Source organism: Ammospiza nelsoni, chromosome 8 (genome assembly GCF_027579445.1).
Source record: "Ammospiza nelsoni isolate bAmmNel1 chromosome 8, bAmmNel1.pri, whole genome shotgun sequence".
In the NCBI taxonomy this organism is placed as follows: domain Eukaryota; kingdom Metazoa; phylum Chordata; class Aves; order Passeriformes; family Passerellidae; genus Ammospiza; species Ammospiza nelsoni.
Window position 1 is genome coordinate 24,521,461 of NC_080640.1, and position 19,032 is coordinate 24,540,492.

At 40.2% G+C, this 19,032-nt stretch overlaps 1 protein-coding gene across 3 annotated transcripts in view; it reads left to right on the plus strand.

The window, feature by feature from the left end:
* Nucleotides 1-19,032, plus strand: part of RET (ret proto-oncogene) — a 73,983-nt gene that overhangs the window by 42,273 nt on the left and 12,678 nt on the right. For all 3 annotated transcript variants that reach the window (XM_059477167.1, XM_059477168.1, XM_059477169.1), the window contains 11 exons: nucleotides 16-309; nucleotides 770-1,011; nucleotides 2,068-2,269; nucleotides 2,727-2,926; nucleotides 7,131-7,389; nucleotides 8,557-8,682; nucleotides 9,481-9,591; nucleotides 12,083-12,202; nucleotides 12,817-13,076; nucleotides 14,171-14,318; nucleotides 17,516-17,623. In XM_059477167.1, coding sequence (XP_059333150.1) covers nucleotides 16-309; nucleotides 770-1,011; nucleotides 2,068-2,269; nucleotides 2,727-2,926; nucleotides 7,131-7,389; nucleotides 8,557-8,682; nucleotides 9,481-9,591; nucleotides 12,083-12,202; nucleotides 12,817-13,076; nucleotides 14,171-14,318; nucleotides 17,516-17,623 — 2,070 coding nt within the window. The remainder of the gene's footprint in view (nucleotides 1-15; nucleotides 310-769; nucleotides 1,012-2,067; nucleotides 2,270-2,726; nucleotides 2,927-7,130; nucleotides 7,390-8,556; nucleotides 8,683-9,480; nucleotides 9,592-12,082; nucleotides 12,203-12,816; nucleotides 13,077-14,170; nucleotides 14,319-17,515; nucleotides 17,624-19,032) is intronic.

Below are 19,032 nucleotides of genomic sequence, written 5' to 3' on the forward strand. Positions count from 1 at the left end.
TTCTTCCTCCTGAAGCTGTAGGAAATGGGATGCAATTGGCCAAGGTGATGCTGTATGTCTTCCTTTCATCCCACCCTTTCCAAGAGAAGGAATGTGACTCTGCTGCACGCACCACAGTTTTCCTCACTTTGATCAATGCTACTGCACCAGCTTGCAGTTCCCTGACAGCAAGGCAGCTTTGCTTCACAGAAATGGATCTCTCCTTTCACATCGAGGAGAATAAACCACCTGGTACATTTCATCAGCTCCGGTTACCCTCAGTTCATCATCGGTGTCAGAATTTCAGCATTTCCTACAAATTGCTTGCAGGTAAAACTGGATCTCTCACGTACTAGCAATAAATTCAAACAGCTGCACTGTTAAAAGATCTCTTTTGTGGTAGACCATCTAGATTTGATTCTATAAAGGAAGTTCCTGTACAAACCTAAACTGAGCCTGAAGATTTTGCCTTTGAGATACATAGAGGAAATGGGAAGGAGGACTGTCCCCTTCCCTAAAGAAAAGATCAGTTTTATAATTTTTTATCTGCTAAAAGTAGACTGAGAATAATCCTGAGCTTTAAATTGTGCTGCTTCTAAACTGTAGAATCTTCCCATACATTCTGTGCTTTCTCCCTACTCTAATATAACCACACAGCTTCCTTCTGTTTCACTTCTGAATCTTTTATTGTGCGGTCGTGCTGTCCAAATGACTTTAGTGAACTGCAGCAAAGTATTAAAGCCATCAGAGCCGTGTGCAGTAAGTGATTGTGGCTGTGTGTGCTTTGCAGGGGAAGGAGTTCCCTTTCGGTACAACGAGAACACCACCAGCGTGCGGGTGACACAGCGCCTGGACCGGGAGGAGAGGGAGCGATACGAGCTCATTGCCAAGTGCACCGTCAGAGAGGGGCTCAGGGAAATGCAGGTGGAGGTGCCGTTCCTGGTGAACGTGTTAGATGAAGATGACTCTCCTCCCTTCCTTCCCAACGGCACTGACACTGCAGATGCTGTTGTGGAGTTCAACAGGAAAGAGGTAATGTTGGTCATGTTCTCCTTTACCTAGTCCCTGAAGTATGGGCACAACAGTGGGAGGCAGGACTCCTGGGAAGCGTAATGTTCTGCCTGGATACTGGATCTTGGCAACAAGCCCATCACCATACCATGCTCTGCAGATCCGTGATTGTAAAATGCTGTTGGTAGGATTCCTTTGCCCCAAGTTATGTCTTACTCAGGTCCCAAAGAAAGAGGAGTTTGGGTTAGTGATGAAAGAGTGTGAAGAAATTTGAGCAGTTTCCAAGATTGGGATGGACATTTGCTGAGTCTGTGGTCAGGATCACTGTGGGTATCTCCATACAGCTCTGCTCTATTTGTTATATTTGTTACGGGGTTGCTTCTCTCAGGGGATTAAAATTGTGTTGTTAGAGTAAGTGTTATGTGCGTGCCTGTCCCATACATGCAAATATGTGTAATGTATCAGGACTATGTTCAGAACATTTATTAGGATGCTGTAGAAGTAGTGGCTGACTTCTACAGACAAACCACTGCACCTGTGAAGTTTCCAGGCTGTTAATGGCGAGCTCCAGGATCTTGTTTTAATGGTGTCCTCCCATTTTTCCCTTTCTATGCCAAGCTGATCTTTCAAGAGGTCTGAATCCCTTGGTGTCTTTGATGCCCCTGTGCACACACAGCCCTTGCTTCAGTAGAGAAGTACACATGTGAGCTCTTCAGAGGAGCAATGACCCTTTTTAAGTTAATGGTATAGAGAAGACTTTTTTGGGGGGGGACATAAACGATGTGTGTTTCATGAGAGAGCTTCTGTTTCCTGACAACAAGATGTCTTGGTAGTCAATTTTCCCTTCAAAGTACATTTTGATCATATTTGTGTCTGGAAGGGATAAAGACTGATTTTAGGAGTTTGCTGCCATCTCCTGACTAGAACAAGTCTTGACAAGACACATATGAATACATTTGCCTGGGTTTCTGTGAAAGTTGTGAGGTGTTATTTGACCAGTATTTCAATCTCCAAACCAGTTATCAGAAGAAGAAAGCTTCAGGTCCTTCAGCAGTGCCATTTATTGTTTCCTACCAGGGCACTGTTCTTTCCACGCTGACTGTGTACGATGCAGACACCACACCTATTTATCCCCTTGAAAGCAGCAGAAAGAAATACACAGGAACCATCATTACTGAGGACCCCTGGATAAGTGAAACATTTCATGTAGAGCACATCTTTGATGAAATCCACTTCAGCCCAAATGGCAGCCAAGTGAGGGGAACTCGGCACGAGTACAGTAAGGACTCTTTCTTCAAATAAAGGACAAGTTGCTTTTTAGTAGATGACAAATAATTCTTGAATTTTTATGAGCATTTTGTAAGTATTGAGCCTAAGAAAGCTGAGAAATTTCATGTAAATAAAACATTGAGTTTTAAATATGTACTGAAAAAATGGAGCTTGTGCATCTCTGCAGTAGGGAGTGTATGTGATGATGATGTATAAACTGATAAGCAAGAGGTTTTGATTGTAGGATTCTTGGCTTGGTAGGTAGAAGGGAAGAAGGCCTCCCAAACATCTTGAATGACAGAGAGCTTAAGAACATATTTCATATTTAAGTTGCCTTCTGTTTCCTATTAGGAAACTTGGATGTGTATAATTAAATTTGGTGCATCTATTTTTGTTGGGCTTGCAATATTAAAAGATGCATTTGCAGATAATGTGGGTTGCTAATAGATGAATCTTTTCCTTCACAGAACTGGTACTGAATAAAAGCATTCCAGTCACAGAGCATCGTTCCTTCCAGCTGGATGTTTTGGTGAATGACACAGAATTCCACGGCCCAGAAAGATCGGTGATGCTCCATTTCAATGTCTCCATCCTCCCTGTCAGCATTCAGTTTTCAAACATAACTTACCAGTTCACAGTGAACAGAAATGCTGAACGTTTTGCACAAGTAAGAACCATGTTAATTATTCATCCCCTTTCTGATGGAGCTTAGGAGCTGGATCACTGGGGCCAGATGTGTTACAGCCCTCGTTGGTTTTACCTGTTTTAAGCAGAATCACTGAAAAATGTGTTATCATTGTGATTGTTGCTGGATGTAGAAAGTAACAGGTAGGCTGGGCACTACCTCTCCTACCATGTAATAACAGAGGATGTAATAACTTCCACACATGGAGAGAAATGTAAGATGTTGTGGACAGGAGGACTTGCGACCATGAGTGGCTTAGGCATGAATAACTGCAACAATGTCAAGGGCAAAAAAAAGAAATTAGTCTAGCTATTGGAGTCTCAGTATATTAATGGCTTTTCTTTAGGTAATGGCTAGTTAGTAATTCATGTGTTTCCTGATTTAACCCTTGTTTTAGCTTAATCACCCCCATTGCCATTAATAATGCTTTCCAGAGACACTTTCTAGCAGGTTGACGTTAGTCAGGTGAAAATTACAATGTGATTCCTATGAAACATTGTTCAATGCAGTTAATATTATGAAAGTGAATATTAAAAACATCAGTGAACAACCCTTTTGTGTCTGCAAGGGTTGTAAAGCATGCCTTGTAAGTATTGTAACAGAGAGGAGGACTGAGATTAAACTATGGTCATCCCAATTGCAGAGAAAACCAACTCATTAGAAGAATTTTAAGCAAGAATTAAGTTTTATTAATCTTCAGGCCTCTGGCTAATTTTAAAAAGAAAGTAAAAGAGAAGTTAGATATATTGCATGTTATTATATCTAATATGATGAAATGTGTTGCAGCTTGATAACTCTTCCGAGTACAGAACAGACTTTACTCTGACAAGGGACATTTTTTCCATAGTCTGCACTGAATATCCTAAATAAGCAAAAGGTACCAAGTGTGCTCCACTACAAAAGCTAGTCCATTATGACATTTCATGATGCCTTGTGGCTGCAGTTTTTCAATTTGCAGTCAGTTTAGAAACTTCAGAGGATAGTCTGTTCTTTTTGTGCAGATCAAATTATTTCTGATGTTAGGTTTGAGACTTTTGTAGCACCAGGCTGTGAAAGCTTTACCCTTGCTTGTTGCCTGGGGATGGGGTGAAACCTGGGTTTCCCCCTAAAAGGAATAATAGCACAGGTATGTAAGATACTCATGCAAGTCTAACTCTTGCATCTAGAGCTCTTGTATTTGTGTCACAACATGACTGCAATTGAAACGGATGTGGACACTTACCTGTTAGGTGTGTATGAATTTAGATTAATGCATTGGTTGGGCTGTTTTCTGTATGCATGTTTTTATATATAGGTGTATGCATACAATATTATTGTGAATGAATGAATTCCAGATTAATTTGGACAACCATGGTTATCTGTGCATACCCTAGATTGCTTGAACACTTCCGTTTTAAAATCTGAGCGTATGTGGATGTTTTTAGTTTTAGGGTGCAAAGCCAAAAAAAGCCAGTTGAATTTTAAAGCTACTGGTGTGGAATATTGTCATGAGAGTCAAACATGTGAAAAGGAATTTTAGGATCTTTGAAAACAGTGGCATTTCACACTGATTGTGCAGTTTCACTGGGTGGCAGTAGTAGCAGGGGAAACTGTTGCTGGCAAGAGCTCCAAGTTTCTGGGAGCAGATCTTTTTCATTGTGCTGCCTAAACACAAATTCACAAAGAGATTTTGTTCTGATTCTTGAGCAGCGAAGTGCAAAACTCATCCTGGCTCTGGAGGTGGTGTTCTCAGTTAGTTAAAGTGTCATCCACTTACTTGTGAAACTGGATTTGAATTTACAGTGTGCTCAGCTTGGAGCACAAGTCAGTGTAAGCAGCTTAGTCTCCAGCACTTCACATTATTAAGGTTGGCTGCATAATTAGCCTTGATGTGCCAGAGTAGTCAGGGAAAGTACTGGGCCAAATCAATATGAAGGCTGAACTGTCTCCTGCCCTAAGGAAAATGCAGGAGCGTGAAGAAATTATTAACTGCTGGGCTGATGCCATTTGTCTATTTGAGCAGCTAAATGAATTGAATAACAGAAGCATGGCCTGACAGTGCAGGCTTGCCCAGTGGCATTTAACTTATCAAAGGACTTAAAGCTCTATTGACATTTACTGAGACAAATGATGAATAACATTGGCTGAGATTTTAGAGCGGTTATATATGTCCAAATGTTCCTGGAATCCAGTGAAGAGGAACAGTATCATTATCCAGACTTTATTAAACATTGGAACTTGAAAGATGGATTTTTCTGTTCTTATTTCTAATAATGGTATTTTTATGTTAACTGTTGAGAGTCCTGCAAATTTGTAGGTTCCTCCCCTGTAAGCTGATGTTAAACCTGACTACCCTTGACACTGATTATTTGTTTTTTCACCTTTGTGAGAAGGGGGAAGTAGCTGTTTTTACTTTTTTCCTCTGGAGTTGTGCTCTGCTGCACCTGAGAGGTGAGCTGGCTCCAGAACTTGTGGAGCAGAGCGAAGTTACGAGGTCGGGCTTTCCTCAGCGGAATTAGGCAAAAAGAGAGAGTCTATTTTTCTCATAGAAATTTCTTGAAGGAGGCCTTTATAGCTTCTTCTCTAATTATATGGAGAAAGCAAAACTGGCCAATGTGCTATTCTAAGGAATAAACTGGCTGATCTGCTCTTCAGATTTTATTGGGTCATCTGAATTTACAGGGTCTTCTCCAACCCCGCTGAAGTAAATTACTGTGATGAAAAAGGTGCCTGGAAAGAGCAGTTGTGACAGAGTAGGCAGAAAGGGCAGTTCAGTGTGGTCTGTGCAAAGGTTGATGCCTGGATCATCAGTGTGTTCTCCTCCTGCAAGCAGCACCACCTGAGCAGTAGCAGAGCACTGCCAGTTGCAGTGTGGCACCAAAGCTGCGCTGACGTGCTTCTGGAAGGGACGTGTCTAGACCTTGTGTCTAGACAGAGTTTATGAACAGTGGAAATCTTGTCGTCTTCTTCCTGCCAGTCCCAGCATGTTGGGCAGAGGAGACAGCCAGAAAGAAATGTCATTGCTTTTGATGGCTTTAATAGTCTTTCTGTGTTATCCTGCCACCTAAAATCCTGACAGGAATGGTGCCAAATGACCCATCAGTGATGTGAATGGCAAAAAGTTAGATGAAGTGGGGTTATCCTATTAACAAAGTATGCTTCTAGAATTGCAAAGGCTTCTTCTCTGACCTTAAATAGTCCAGGTTCATGGGAAGAGGTCATAGTACACAAAAACATCTTTGTTTTATAACATTCTTTAGTAAGAATGCTGGAACCAAGATGTACAGATACGCTTTTACCAGCAGTGGTGTTTCTTGAAAACATTTCTTAACTGCAGCATTTGAAAATAATCCATCACCAAGTTCCTTTCAATAACACCCCGCCCTTCACATTGTGGTTTTTCCCTGCAAAGAAAGCCAATGCCTCTGGGCCTGATCGAAATCCCACTCTTGTAAATGGAAAAACCAAAGTGAGCTTTGGATCAGTTCCTGTAGGAGCTGGACAGGAGATGGGGCTTTGCATTCCTGTGCTTCTTAGATGATATGTTTTAGACCGAGGAGTGTTCTACCCTAGATACTCTGGCACACGGAAGTTTAAATATGGCAAACCAACATATTTTCATTTTTAGATTAAAATATTTTAGAATTGAAAATGGGAAACAATGAGGTTCTTATTCCTTTTAAGGCCTTCAGAGAGCTCTTCTGGCCAGAAACTTTTTGACTCTAATACTATAAAAATTATGTAATAGCAATTTCTGTGTTACTTGAAGAGAGTCTCAGCTTTGCTCATGCTGAGCCCTTTGATTTCTCAAGGATGACAAAGTTTATTCAGTGGTCAGCCTGAGACAGAACAGAGATTAAACTCAGAATTTCCCAAATCTCGGGGTCTTGTTCCCACTGAACACTGCTGCCCATCAGCAGTAGGCACCAAATACCACTGAGTCTGTGTCAAGGCTTTTTGCATTTTCACTGCTAGTCTGAAGACAACAGTTAATGCTTTATGTCTCGTTTTTACTGAGGATAAATCACATTTAAAGCATTTACATACTGCAATTGTAGGAAAATAACAAATCTGTAAACCCCAAATAAACACTGAATTTGGCAAGGTGTAGTATGCTCCATTTTATTTCAGATATTTTTGAGAATAAATATTTTTTGTGAAGAGTTTTGTTCCTGTCTGTGATTTCTTTGTTGGTGTTTGAGCCTAGGTGGGAAAGATCTGTGTTGAAAACTGCATGAAGTTCCGTGGTGTAAACATCACCTACAAGTTGCTGTCCCCCAACTCGAGCTGCCATCCTGTCAGCATTCTGCAAGGCCGAGAGGACAAATTTGGGAGCCTGTATGTGAACGATTCCTCAGTGCTGCGCAGACCTGAGTGCAAGGAAATCCAGTACACTGTGCAGGCCACTGACAAGCAGAGCAGGAAACACACCAAAACCCTCCTCACTGTTGTCCTGGAGGGGACTCGTAAGTACCCCTGTCAGAACTGTTGATTTATTAGCAAGTGTTACTGGTGTGAGGTGGTGCATTAGCAGGGTGACCTGTAAAATGATGGCATTAACAATGAAAATGAGTCTGAGCTACAAGATAATGGATCACAGAGTTTGGATTTTGAATTTTGATTTGTGCCTTCCTGTAGTAACTATTTGTTTGAAGAACTAATGTACAGAAAGGTGAGATATTGTATGCAATTCATAATGTTCATAATGACCTTTGATTAAGAAGAATCTTTAGTGTGTATGTGTATGTCTATGTGTAACCTTTATTTTGTATTTCACATATTCCTGTGGAAGAAGAAAAAAGGTCTATAGGTATATGTGTGTGTATCTATCTATTTGAAGAAAGAACTATATGGCCTAAGTATGTTTGTTCTCTGATTTTTCTCCTCCCTTCTCTACAATTTTTAAATAGTTTTCTTAGTATTCATATAGCAGTCACACTGAATTCAAGTTCTTAAGGGCAGTGTGATGACTGACCCTTACGGGGAAGGAAGTTAAAAATATCCTGTAACACCCACAGAGGAGGATTTCATTTGAAACAAACTCATTTCTCTGCAAACTATATTGCATTTTATGCAAAACCATACAATTGTACCCGATCAACACCTCTGTTACATTTTATCAGTTCAGAACTCCTATGCCAAGAGCAAATGGTTTGAAGAAAAAGAAACAAAAAGCTTGCAGTGGATTTTTCTTTTTGTACAAGCCTTATATTGTCTGAAAACACATATTTCTAGCTGGTGCTCTTTGGGTTACTACTGTGTTAGCCCAAGAACTAAGTATTTCCCCCTAATTCAATATTCTGTATGAAGCTGTAGGTATTTGTGCTCCCCATTCTTCTGTTATCAGTATGTTTGCACAAATCTATAGTTCTAGGCAGTGACAGTGTGCTGTCAAGCAGACATAACCATGCCTTCATGAGCTTGCTGTTCATCTTGTATTTCAAAGAGAAGGAGCACCTGGGCTTTTCTTTAATTGTTCACTAAGTTTACTGATAATTGGGTCAGTCAGTTTTCAGTCTTTCACTGCTTTGTTCATCTGTCTTTCCTTCCTATCTATCCCTAAAAACAGATTTCCTCTTCTGAGCTGACCTGCTTGTGTGCTCATTTCCCTTGTCCTGAATTTTTCCCAACAGTTTTAAAAAAAGAAGAGGACTGTCCTGACTCTTGTGCTATAAGTAAGCACCGTGCTGAATGTGAAGAGTGTGGTGGCCTGGGAGTGCTAACAGGAAGATGCCAGTGGAGACAGGGGAGTGGGAAAGGTACATTTATGTTGTGTGAAGTCAAACTTCTGCTTGGTTGTCATTGTGCCTTTGAGTTCCATAGATGCAAACTGATTTATTCTGGCTGGAAAACGTGGTATGGTGAACTACATAGAAGCTGGGGCTAAAAAAAATAATCATAATACCCATATGAAGTATGCACTAAAAAGGAAAATGAGGTGAAGTTGGAAGGGCCATTCTTTATCTTGTCCCTGGTGATGCTGAACATGGTAAATAAACCAGCAGGAAGTGAACTGAGCCTGCAGCAGTGTGACTGGAGCAGGTGCTGAGCAGGTGCACCCAGCAGTCAGTGAGCACAAAGCAGTGTCTCTTTCTGTGCTCTGGAGCACTGATCTGACTGGTGACAGCTCTCGACTCTTGCAGAACAGTGACTGTGTGTCGGTGCTTGATCCCTTCAAACTGCATAAGTGTCATACATTCTCTACAACCACTTGTAACCCCCTTATTCAAGTGGGTGAAACTGAGTAGAGAAATCCTCAGATGTGAAAGCTGCTCTTCACTCTCAGAGTGGTCAGCCAGCTCTTTTTCAAGCATGTTCATAGTAACTGCAAGTGACATGACCAGAGGACTGTCAAAAGCAGAAAAGATAGCAAAAAATGGTTTCTTCCATTTGCCTTTATTTGTTGTCTTGCCTGTTACTTTAGCATGTGTTTGTAGTCATAGATGTTCATTTTAAAAGGCACCATAACCTGTGGTTTGGAGTGTTAGTGTGCCCTGAGAAGATACAATGAACTTTCCTTCCTTGTGGTCTTAGTGCAGCTGTTTCTCTGTTAACAGGGATCACCACAAACTACTCCACGTGCACCCCGAGCATCAAGACTTGTCCAGATGGCATCTGTGATGTGGTGGAGGGCAGAGACCCGGCTGTGTGTCCCCAAGACTGCACAAGTAGGGAATGTTTTAGGATGGGCTTTTCTGTAACCTCTGATTACTTCTCAAATGTCACTTTCCCAAGTGTAGATACTTTTACAATCTCTGCATTGTCACACTTGAATTTGAAACATACAATTGAGTTAAGGTTATGGGGATGAATCTTGACCTTTTTTGAGCCAGGCAGGTGACACCCACTGGCTGACTGATGGAGGGGTAAGGTGTTCTCAGCAATGCCCATTCTCCTGCCTGTTCATTCACAGGTGGTGATTTTCCATGGAGGTACTTGCTGAAGAGGTTCAGGTTCTAGGCACATTAGTGCCCCACTTCCTAGCTCAGGTACAGTAAGACAGGAACCAGCCTGTTTGAGCTCCTGGGTAAATAAGTGAGAAGAAACGAATTTCTATTTACAATAAATGTGTTTACAAAAGATCATCTGGGGAAATGTAGCTGCCCTTTTTAGACAGGGGGCCATCAGAATGAATCAATGCCTTGCCTATTTGAAGATCCAGACAGATACCCATATGAGCAGAATTTATGAAGGAGGAATTTAAATGCGTTTGTGTTGGATCTTTTTACTTGATCATAAATTTGTACACTCCACTCGTGAATGCCTGCAAGTTCACAATTCATTCTGAAGATATACAGGGTAGATTTCTCTTGAGCCATTTCTGTCTTCTGAGAGATGATAATTTTTAAGTGGATCTTTTTATCTGACAGTCTAATTCAGGAATAAAGACACATGTTTCTTGAATGCTGCGTCTGACTCTGACATCATATACTTCAAGTTGAAATTTTAAAATGGAGTCTTAGAGGAACTAGCATTCTCTTAAAGCCTGGAACTTAATGTTCTTCTATAAAATTAATTACTAAAGAGGCTTCTTAGTATTTCTTACATGCAAGAATGGATTGTAAATTAGTGTTATCAGATAGATAATTATTTTACCAGAGTGTATAAAAACAATCCATTAAGTGGGAGAAATGCTTGAAGGAAATGCAAGTAACTTCTCTAATCATCTGAAAAGAATTCCCAATTGGTAATAGTTGCAATAATTTGTCATTTTGAAAGTGGAAATATTTGTGCCAGGGGCTGCAGTACTAAAATAAGTACAACATATGCATCAAATGTTTTGCTCAAAAGAAATACTGTCTTTCTGGATAATAAGCAGGCGAGTAAAACCAGTTTTCAGGATGTTATGCAAGCCCTTTTAACGCCTAAGCTGAATAATTGTGTACATGACTTGACACAATTGAGAACCTGGGCTGATGCCCAAAAGCAGTATACTTGCAGACAAAAAATGAGTTTGTTCTGGGAGCTCAGAGCTGCAGGAGTACCATTTTATCAGCTTTTACTGGCAGGGGACATTCCTTTGGAAATGGCAAACAATAAATAGGCCAAGACGTGTTAAGATCAAGGATATTCTTTAGGTTGTGAAAATACTTATTTCTGTTATTCATTTGTCATTATGATGGCTATGTCCTTGAGTCCCAAAATTGCTTTCTCACAGTAACACTATGAATATTACATTCAAGGGCACTCAACTGAAGCAGCTGGTGCTGTGGCTGTGCCTATCACTTAGAGGCAACCTAATTGCATTCTTAGCAAGAGACTTTCATGTAGTAAGCAACTGCTCAAGAACAGGTTAGGGAGGACTGGCTCATTCCCTGCTTCCATCTGCTTCCAGGTTTGCAAACATAGGCAGGTATAGATAAATGCGTACAATTTTCTGTGGCAAATGGAAACTTTATTTCATCACTTCTTCATGATGGAGGAAGTTGGCTGGGGAGAGGCAGGGAGGATAATGAGGAATTTTTGGGAACACCAGTGCTTTTAAGTGTCAGTTCAGAGGGCGGTGACTCAGCAGAGTCTCTTCCAAAATTAACCACCTGAGCTGCCTGTAAAATGCTCTTTGCGGTAAAGACAGTTTAGAGATAAAAATGTCCCTGCTAATAGTAATTTTTATGACATATACAGAAAAAAATTATTTACTTGGAAATGCAGTTGCTGTTACTCTGCATGAAGAGCTACTTGAAATCAAGAGTACGAGTTTCTGCAATTCTTTTACTAATATTAAATAATGCATTTTTAGATAGTGCAGGTCTTTTTTTTTATCACTTGCACTAGGCATATATTTTAGTGCTTTGACTAGACTGTCCTGTGGCATTTTGCAGAGGTGGTTAAGTGTTTGTTATCTCCATGTGACAGTGGAACCAATGATACCTAGAACTGACTTTTCCAAGGTGTGGGAAAATCAGCATCAGAGGCAGGATAACTCTAGAACAGCTAATGAGGACTAATGTTTAAACAGTGCAAGGTCCTCCCATTTCAGGATCTCAGAAATTTCATAATTTAGTTTTCCATCTCCCTTAGGAGTTCCTGTCATTATTCCTGCACTGTGCTCCCTGGTTCAATTTCAGATTCATACTGGGGTAAACCCATGGAAAACTGAGGCTTTTCTTTTCCCTTTACCGACATGTAAGAATCTTAGCCTGTTGTCTGTATTATTAGGTGGAAACATTATTGGTGGTCATGGGAAAGGCATTGGAAATCTTGGAATTAAGGCAGGACATGGGATTTGTTACTGCTTCCCAAGACAGAACTGTTATTGTGAGAAAGATGATATCAAAGGTAAGTCTAGCTGCTGTTCTGGTAGTAATCTTTTTCTCTGTATAAATCATGTGTACATATAAAACTCTCTACAGCTGTGGCCATGTTAATAAGCCATGTCTTTGGTCAGAGACTGCTAATAGAAAACTAGTGAGGAACTGGCACCTTGGCATCCACTATGGAGCCTGAAAATTTCCAGAATGTGTTATTTATAGCCATGGCTAAGGATTCATTTTTATTCATTGCTACTTGACAAACAAGTTGGTCATCCTTTGATTTCCAGCAGCATTTGCATTTCAGTGAGGCTTACCTGATATTTGCAGAGGCAGCTAGGAGAATTGGAATAATGTTTTCTGTTACTTTCAAGTAATTCCAGCTTCCTGATAATTTCTGAAAAATCTCAGCTTCAAAATGTCAGCGATAACCCTCACCCATGGTGTCAGGAGGAGGAGTGCATTATTTTTTCCTTGACCTTTCTGTGCAGTTGTTTGAAACAGATGATGGATATTTTAAATCATTTTTATTTTGCCTAATAATAAACATAGCATGAAATAGTTTGCATCTTTAAAACTGAATTGTTATGCAGAAGTAAGAGGTCACAAAGAAAGTTCTAAGAAGCTCTTTTTGGTCTGCAGAGCAACTGTGTGACGACGCGTGCAAGACCATGATCACAACAGGGGCAGTGGTGCTGTGCTTTGTCCTCTCGGTGCTGGTTTCCTTCTACTGCATCCACCGGCACCACAAGAACTCCCCGAAGGCGCCCATCGCCTCGGCCGAGATGACGTTCCGGCGCCCCGCGCAGTCCTACCCCATCAGCTACTCCTCCAGCAACGTGCGCCGCCCCTCCCTGGACTCCATGGAGAACCAGGTGGCTGTGGACGCCTTCAAAATACCTGTAAGCCTGACAGTGCCATTTGGCATGCTCTGTTTTGGTGTCAGCCTTGTTTGTGCATGCAGATGATGTTACAGGCATGCCGTCCATTCATGGAATCACCCGTTACCTTCAAATAGCAGCGCTGGAAATCATGTGCATGAAGATACTTCATGAGGGATTGGATAAACATTTCAGTTTGCTGTATAAGACCAGTACATTCTTCCTTTTTTATTATGCTTGAATACAGTGTAACATTTTAAGTTAATTTAAGCCAATGATTTTCACTGATGTAACTGAATCTGACAGTACTGTGGTTTTACTTTTAGCACTGTCCACCTAAGCACTAACCATCTAACACTCTATGATGTGCCAAAGTACTACAACAAGGCTAAGTTTTAACATTACAGAAAAATCCCTGAGATGACTGATGCACACATTGTAGATATCAGTTGGTGTGGGAGTTTTGCCCACATTTAAGGACTTTTGCCCAGTCACACTGTCATACCTTTACTTTTTCCTGCTTTGAATCACACACTATCCAGGATTTCTGTGTGATGGGTGTTTTCATGAGCCAGCATGGTAGAGATACACTGCTGCTTTATATGGCAGCATCAGATCTATTTTAGTGTTAGGTAGTGAGGTTTTCACAGACCTTGTGCTCTGTTTGCTTTAGTTTCTTGTCTGGTTTGTACATCTGTCCTAATTTTGCAACCTCAGAGCTTATTAGCACTAATTTTGTAAGAAGATGATTGTTGTCTCTGATCAATTCTTAAGGGAAAGCCTTATTCTGTGAGTAAAACTTCTCCATGAAAGTCACATGTTCAAAGTTACTCTGAAGGCAAGGATTTATCCTGTATCACTTCATTTTTCATTTGTACCCAATTTCCCAGACCTGTAAATATAATCCATTCTCCGTAGACTACCTGTACAGCCTGTTTTGAAGGTTTTCAGGTAAGGGAAAATAGATTTGCAAAATACCTTGATACCCAGAAGCTTTTATAAGAGCTCACTGATAAAAAGAGAAACCAAAGACTGCATGCTCAAGTGCACCTATTCCTGGGAATATCTTCTCCTTTCCTTGCTTCATCTCACAGGGTTTCTTTTCTCTCCTGCAGGAAGATCCAAAGTGGGAGTTCCCTCGGAAGAACCTAGTTCTGGGCAAGACTCTTGGAGAAGGAGAATTTGGAAAGGTCGTCAAGGCGACAGCGTTCCGACTTAAGGGAAGGGCTGGCTATACCACTGTGGCAGTGAAAATGCTGAAAGGTACCTGCCATTGGGGCTTTTGAAATAATTTGCAAACTATTTCTGGTAACCTCTGCATAGATTTGAAGAGGGGCTTGTGTGAAAGCAAAAGGCCAGCTAAAAACCCAGCAGTGCCACAGCCTCTCTTTCTTCCAGCATTCTGATGCATTCTGACAGTCACAATCTGCAGATCTGTGACTTTAGTAGTTAGCATCACATTGATCCAAGTAAGAAATTCTAAATCATGATCTGCAAGGAGCCTCTGTCTTAACATAGCAAATGTATTCAATTCTGTTTGGCATTGATGGGAATATTGTGAGGGTTTGTTAAAGCTTTCTGAGTCTTTTCCTCTATCCAGTTTCCATGGACAAAGCTTTTTTTAAATAAATCATGTGATAATCCTATGAAGAGACAGAACAGACCTGTTAACTTCCTCTCCTGATTTAGAGTTCTGTCTAGTTTTATCTGCTTTTCAATCACTAGGAGCTCTGTCAAAATGGCTTGAATAACCCAGTGCTGTCTCCTGCTGTTTTCAGTTTACCCTAAGACTTTAAACCTGGGGGAACAAAGTACGCCTAGATAATGTTAAGATGTTAATGTGAGACCTTGCACTGAACCATTCAGTGCTGCTTGCGAGTAAAATCATGTCATTACAGGAAAATGTTATTCTTCTCATTTCCATTTCTGTTACATTCAAAGCACATTTGCTCCTCCTTGAGAGGAAAGATGTGCATATCCCACCCCTTTACCTAAGAAGTAAATGCATTATGCAGTGAATGCCTTCATTGCAAGAGGTGTAGGTCGCATGGAGGAAGTTTAGGAGCTAGGATTTTTCAGAAGTGAAGATTTTTGAACTCTTACTTGTAATACTGAAGTAATGACCTGCATTGTATTACGTTCTCAGTACAATAGTCACTATTTCATCTCATGTTTATTTGTGCACTTAGTGACACTGCTTTTTCTAGCATATTTTCATCAACATGTGACTCAGTTCAGATTCTAAGACATAGTGGTAAGAATGTTGCTTTTACTTGCAGATGGTTTGACATTCAGTTTTCCCTATCTGTTATGAAGGACAGAATTGACTCAATTGACAATATGAAGGAGTAGACCTTTATTTTAAGCACCTTATTTTAATAAATTGATCTGACATTTACAGTAATACTTCAGGCTCTAATGAATCCCTCTGTAATGTAAATTAAATTGCAGATAGTCACCTGAAATTTTATTTTCCGGCTTGACTGTGAAGAGCATTTGTCATTCTGCAAATATTTATGTGCTATTATTGGCTTAACGTTACTATTCACACATGACAATTGAAGCATAAGGACCAGTGCATTAGCTTCAGTGGCCTTTGCAGTGCTGCCAGGAAGGACAAAGGGCAGTTATTTTGGATCTGGCCAGCACGACCCATTCTTCCCCTGTACCAGATGCAGAACAGGTCATTTGTCCAAGTGTTTGGGGCTGTTATACACTGAGTGATCTTTAAAGGGCAGTGCTAGGTACACCAGATTGTTATTGCCTCTTCTTGCAGGAAAGAGCTCTCCTGCCTGAGCTGGGTAGATGGGCACAGTCTGGGTAAGAACAGACCAGGGCAGGACTCTCCCTACTGTGACGACTTGGTGTTAGGTACTGTGGAGGGAACATGGAGCAATGGGCTGAGCCAAAATAGTCTTGGAGCTGTGGATGGAGGTTTAAAGGAACAGATAGGTAATTTTTTTCAGCCCATTATTATCACTTTTCTCATATTAATTAAATTTGGCCTCCTACCTGATATGAATACCCTCATTACAATAAAATTAAAGGGGAAAACACCAAACAATACATAAATACCAATTATTCACAGTTTTGTTAAAATGAGTGGCCTAAAGCTTTAGAGCTAAATGTCTCCATTTGAAGTTTTTTTTTTTTTTTTGGTAGACAAACAGGCATGGTACATTATTACATTTGCTCTGTTCTGTTTGTTCACATCACACAGCTCCAGAACTACAAAAATAGGACTTTTCTTACAGGCATTAAGTTGACATTCTTGATTTTTGTTTTACATAGATACGTGCTTTTTGTAGTCTTGATCAGTAGTGAGAGATCAGCTGATACTGTTCTCCCTGCAGTAGAAGATTCTCTACTCTGAGTGCAGATTCTGACTACAAGATAATATAAAGCAGATAGAAACATGTAGTTCTGATACAAACCTAACAGTAGAGCAGAATAACTGTTTTTATAAGGAGGTCAAACTGGTGACACATGAATAGGCAAATAAATCCTTTGGTGCTCCCAGCCTTTATGAAAAAAGCACACAGTACAGTACCAAAGGGCAGAAGCCAAAGGTTTTTTTTATTATCCTTAAGTCAGGATGAACACATCCTTGTCAATGCCCAATGATGACACTTGAGGAACTGTCCAGGCTGGCTGTGTGTGTCAGAGAGATTAAGGATGAGGAACAGGAAGGTTTATCTCTGACCTATGGTGTCTTTATGACTAGGGATCTTCAAGCCCCAGTGCACTCAAAGAGGAAGCTTGTCAGTCTGAAGAATTCTGTAAACAGGCAAAGCACTTGAAAGGCTAAGAAAGCCTGTTTTGCCATATGTTGCCACATGATTCTCACTGACATCAGTGAAGTCTGCATACATGTCCCTTGGTAAAATCAGTTTGTACTGTACATTTTTCTTCTGAACTCTAAATCTGGGTGTATGCTACAAGAGTAAACCAGTAGATTAGTGGATTTTTACTCTGTTGGAAAATGTATTTAGGAGAAGGAGTGAGTCAGTCTGTTTTTGTTTGATCAGTGTGAGAGCTTGGCTTTCATATGTTTCTGAAGCTTTTCTTGCACTGATTCACCCTAAGAAGTTGCTTTAGAACACCAGAAAAGGTCTGTAATAATTTCATGGCATCTTTAAGACATTACAGACTCTGCTCCTGATTCCTGCCTGAACTCCTTGTTCTGCAGTCACTAGTACCAGGGCAGAGCAATGCCTAGAGCAGGCTGCTACCAAGCCAGAGCAGCAGCAGTCACATTCACTTGGTTCTGATGTGAATGGCTGCAGGACACCAGAGATGGGGAAATTTCTCTCCTGTGGGGAAGTGTGGAATTTTCCAACCTCTTGGTAACCCTGGGAGAGAAGGCAGATCTCATATTTCAGCATATTTCAGACTTAAAATAGAGAACTCTCGAGTAATGCTTTCCTAACCAAAACTGTGTGTTTGGTCACTTTCTGCAGAAAATGCTTCACAGAGTGAGCTGAGAGATCTCCTGTCAGAGTTCAACCTTCTGAAACAAGTCAACCATCCTCATGTCATCAAACTTTATGGAGCCTGCAGTCAAGATGGTAAATACTAAAAGCTTGTTACTAAAATGAAACCATCCAGAAAAGAAATGAAATGCAGTTTGTTGCTGTATTTCAACCACTGCTTAATAATTGCTGAGCATCCTTTAAATTTGCTGTTGTATGAAAACAATATTTAAAACATTTAAAAACATTATTTAAAATATATTAAATTAATACAATACTAAAAATATTAAAAAAACAGTACTTGAAAGAAGAGGGAAATACTAATTCAGTGTAACTAAGCATTCTTCCTCGGGTTTTCCTCAGTGCGCATTTCGATTCTGAAGCTGATTTAAATTTAAATTAACAGGTCTCCTACAAATTCTCTTCCAAACAATATATATTTTTATGTCACTGTTAATAATCACTGTTTTCAAATATGAGTTATATTTCATGTTTAATTGAGTTTTCATTATTCTTGTTATTATTTATACTAAAGCAGTGTAAATAGACAACTACAAAGATAGCTGGATAGTTAGGTTGATCTTCAGTTTTGTTCCACTGTATCAAAACTGTTCACTCTGGTTATGAAATGGTTTCTAAAAGTGATAGTCATCAACAAGGAGTAAAATCTGCAGACACATGTATTATAAATTGCCAATGAAGCAAATTTCGTTGTGCATAGGAATTGCTCATTTTAAGTGAAGAGGCATGGCAGCATTCTCTTCCTTTTGCATCTGCAGTTGTGCAGCCTAAAATCACAGCATGGATTCTGGAACCTTGGGCAAGGGCCTGCCTTCTTTGCCCACCCAGTTCTGTTGCAAATGTCACTTTTTTGTTGTAGACAGAGAATCAAATTCAGGAGTGAGTCATCTCTGAGTCTTAGTAAGGTAATGAGCCAGTGGGGCTGGTTAGTTTTTTTTTCTTTTCAGTACAATGTATTTTTCATCCCAGAGGAAGTGAAATGTTACTGAGTCACAGGCTTTTAATAAATATCAAGTTAATTCATTAGTGTATGAGATAGGAGGGCTTTGATACAGCACAGAAATGTATTTATCATTAGATAGGTATTATTGAGTAGGTATTATTCATGTGGGTAATGGGGAGGAGAAATTAATGGATTGTAATGGTGGAATGTTTCGAAGCGCTATCAAAAGGCACCTTAAACACAGTGCTGGAATTAGCAGATTATTTGAGCTCAGTATCACAAACTCAAGAGGATGATTTTAATTTTAAAGTTTTCTAAGTTAGGCTGTTTCAACGATCTAATTTGTCTGAAGGTTGTCTGGTTTTTTGGTCTCAGGTTATCTAGATGAGGGATTATAGGCAAGAGCCAGCATTCTGCTTTGATTTAGCCTGAAACTCATTCTCTTTGCATTGAGGATCTAAGGAAAAACATTCTTATTTCATGGCTGACTCAGTGTTTTTTACATAAAGGGCAGAGGTGTCTGGACCCTCTGACAGTTCAA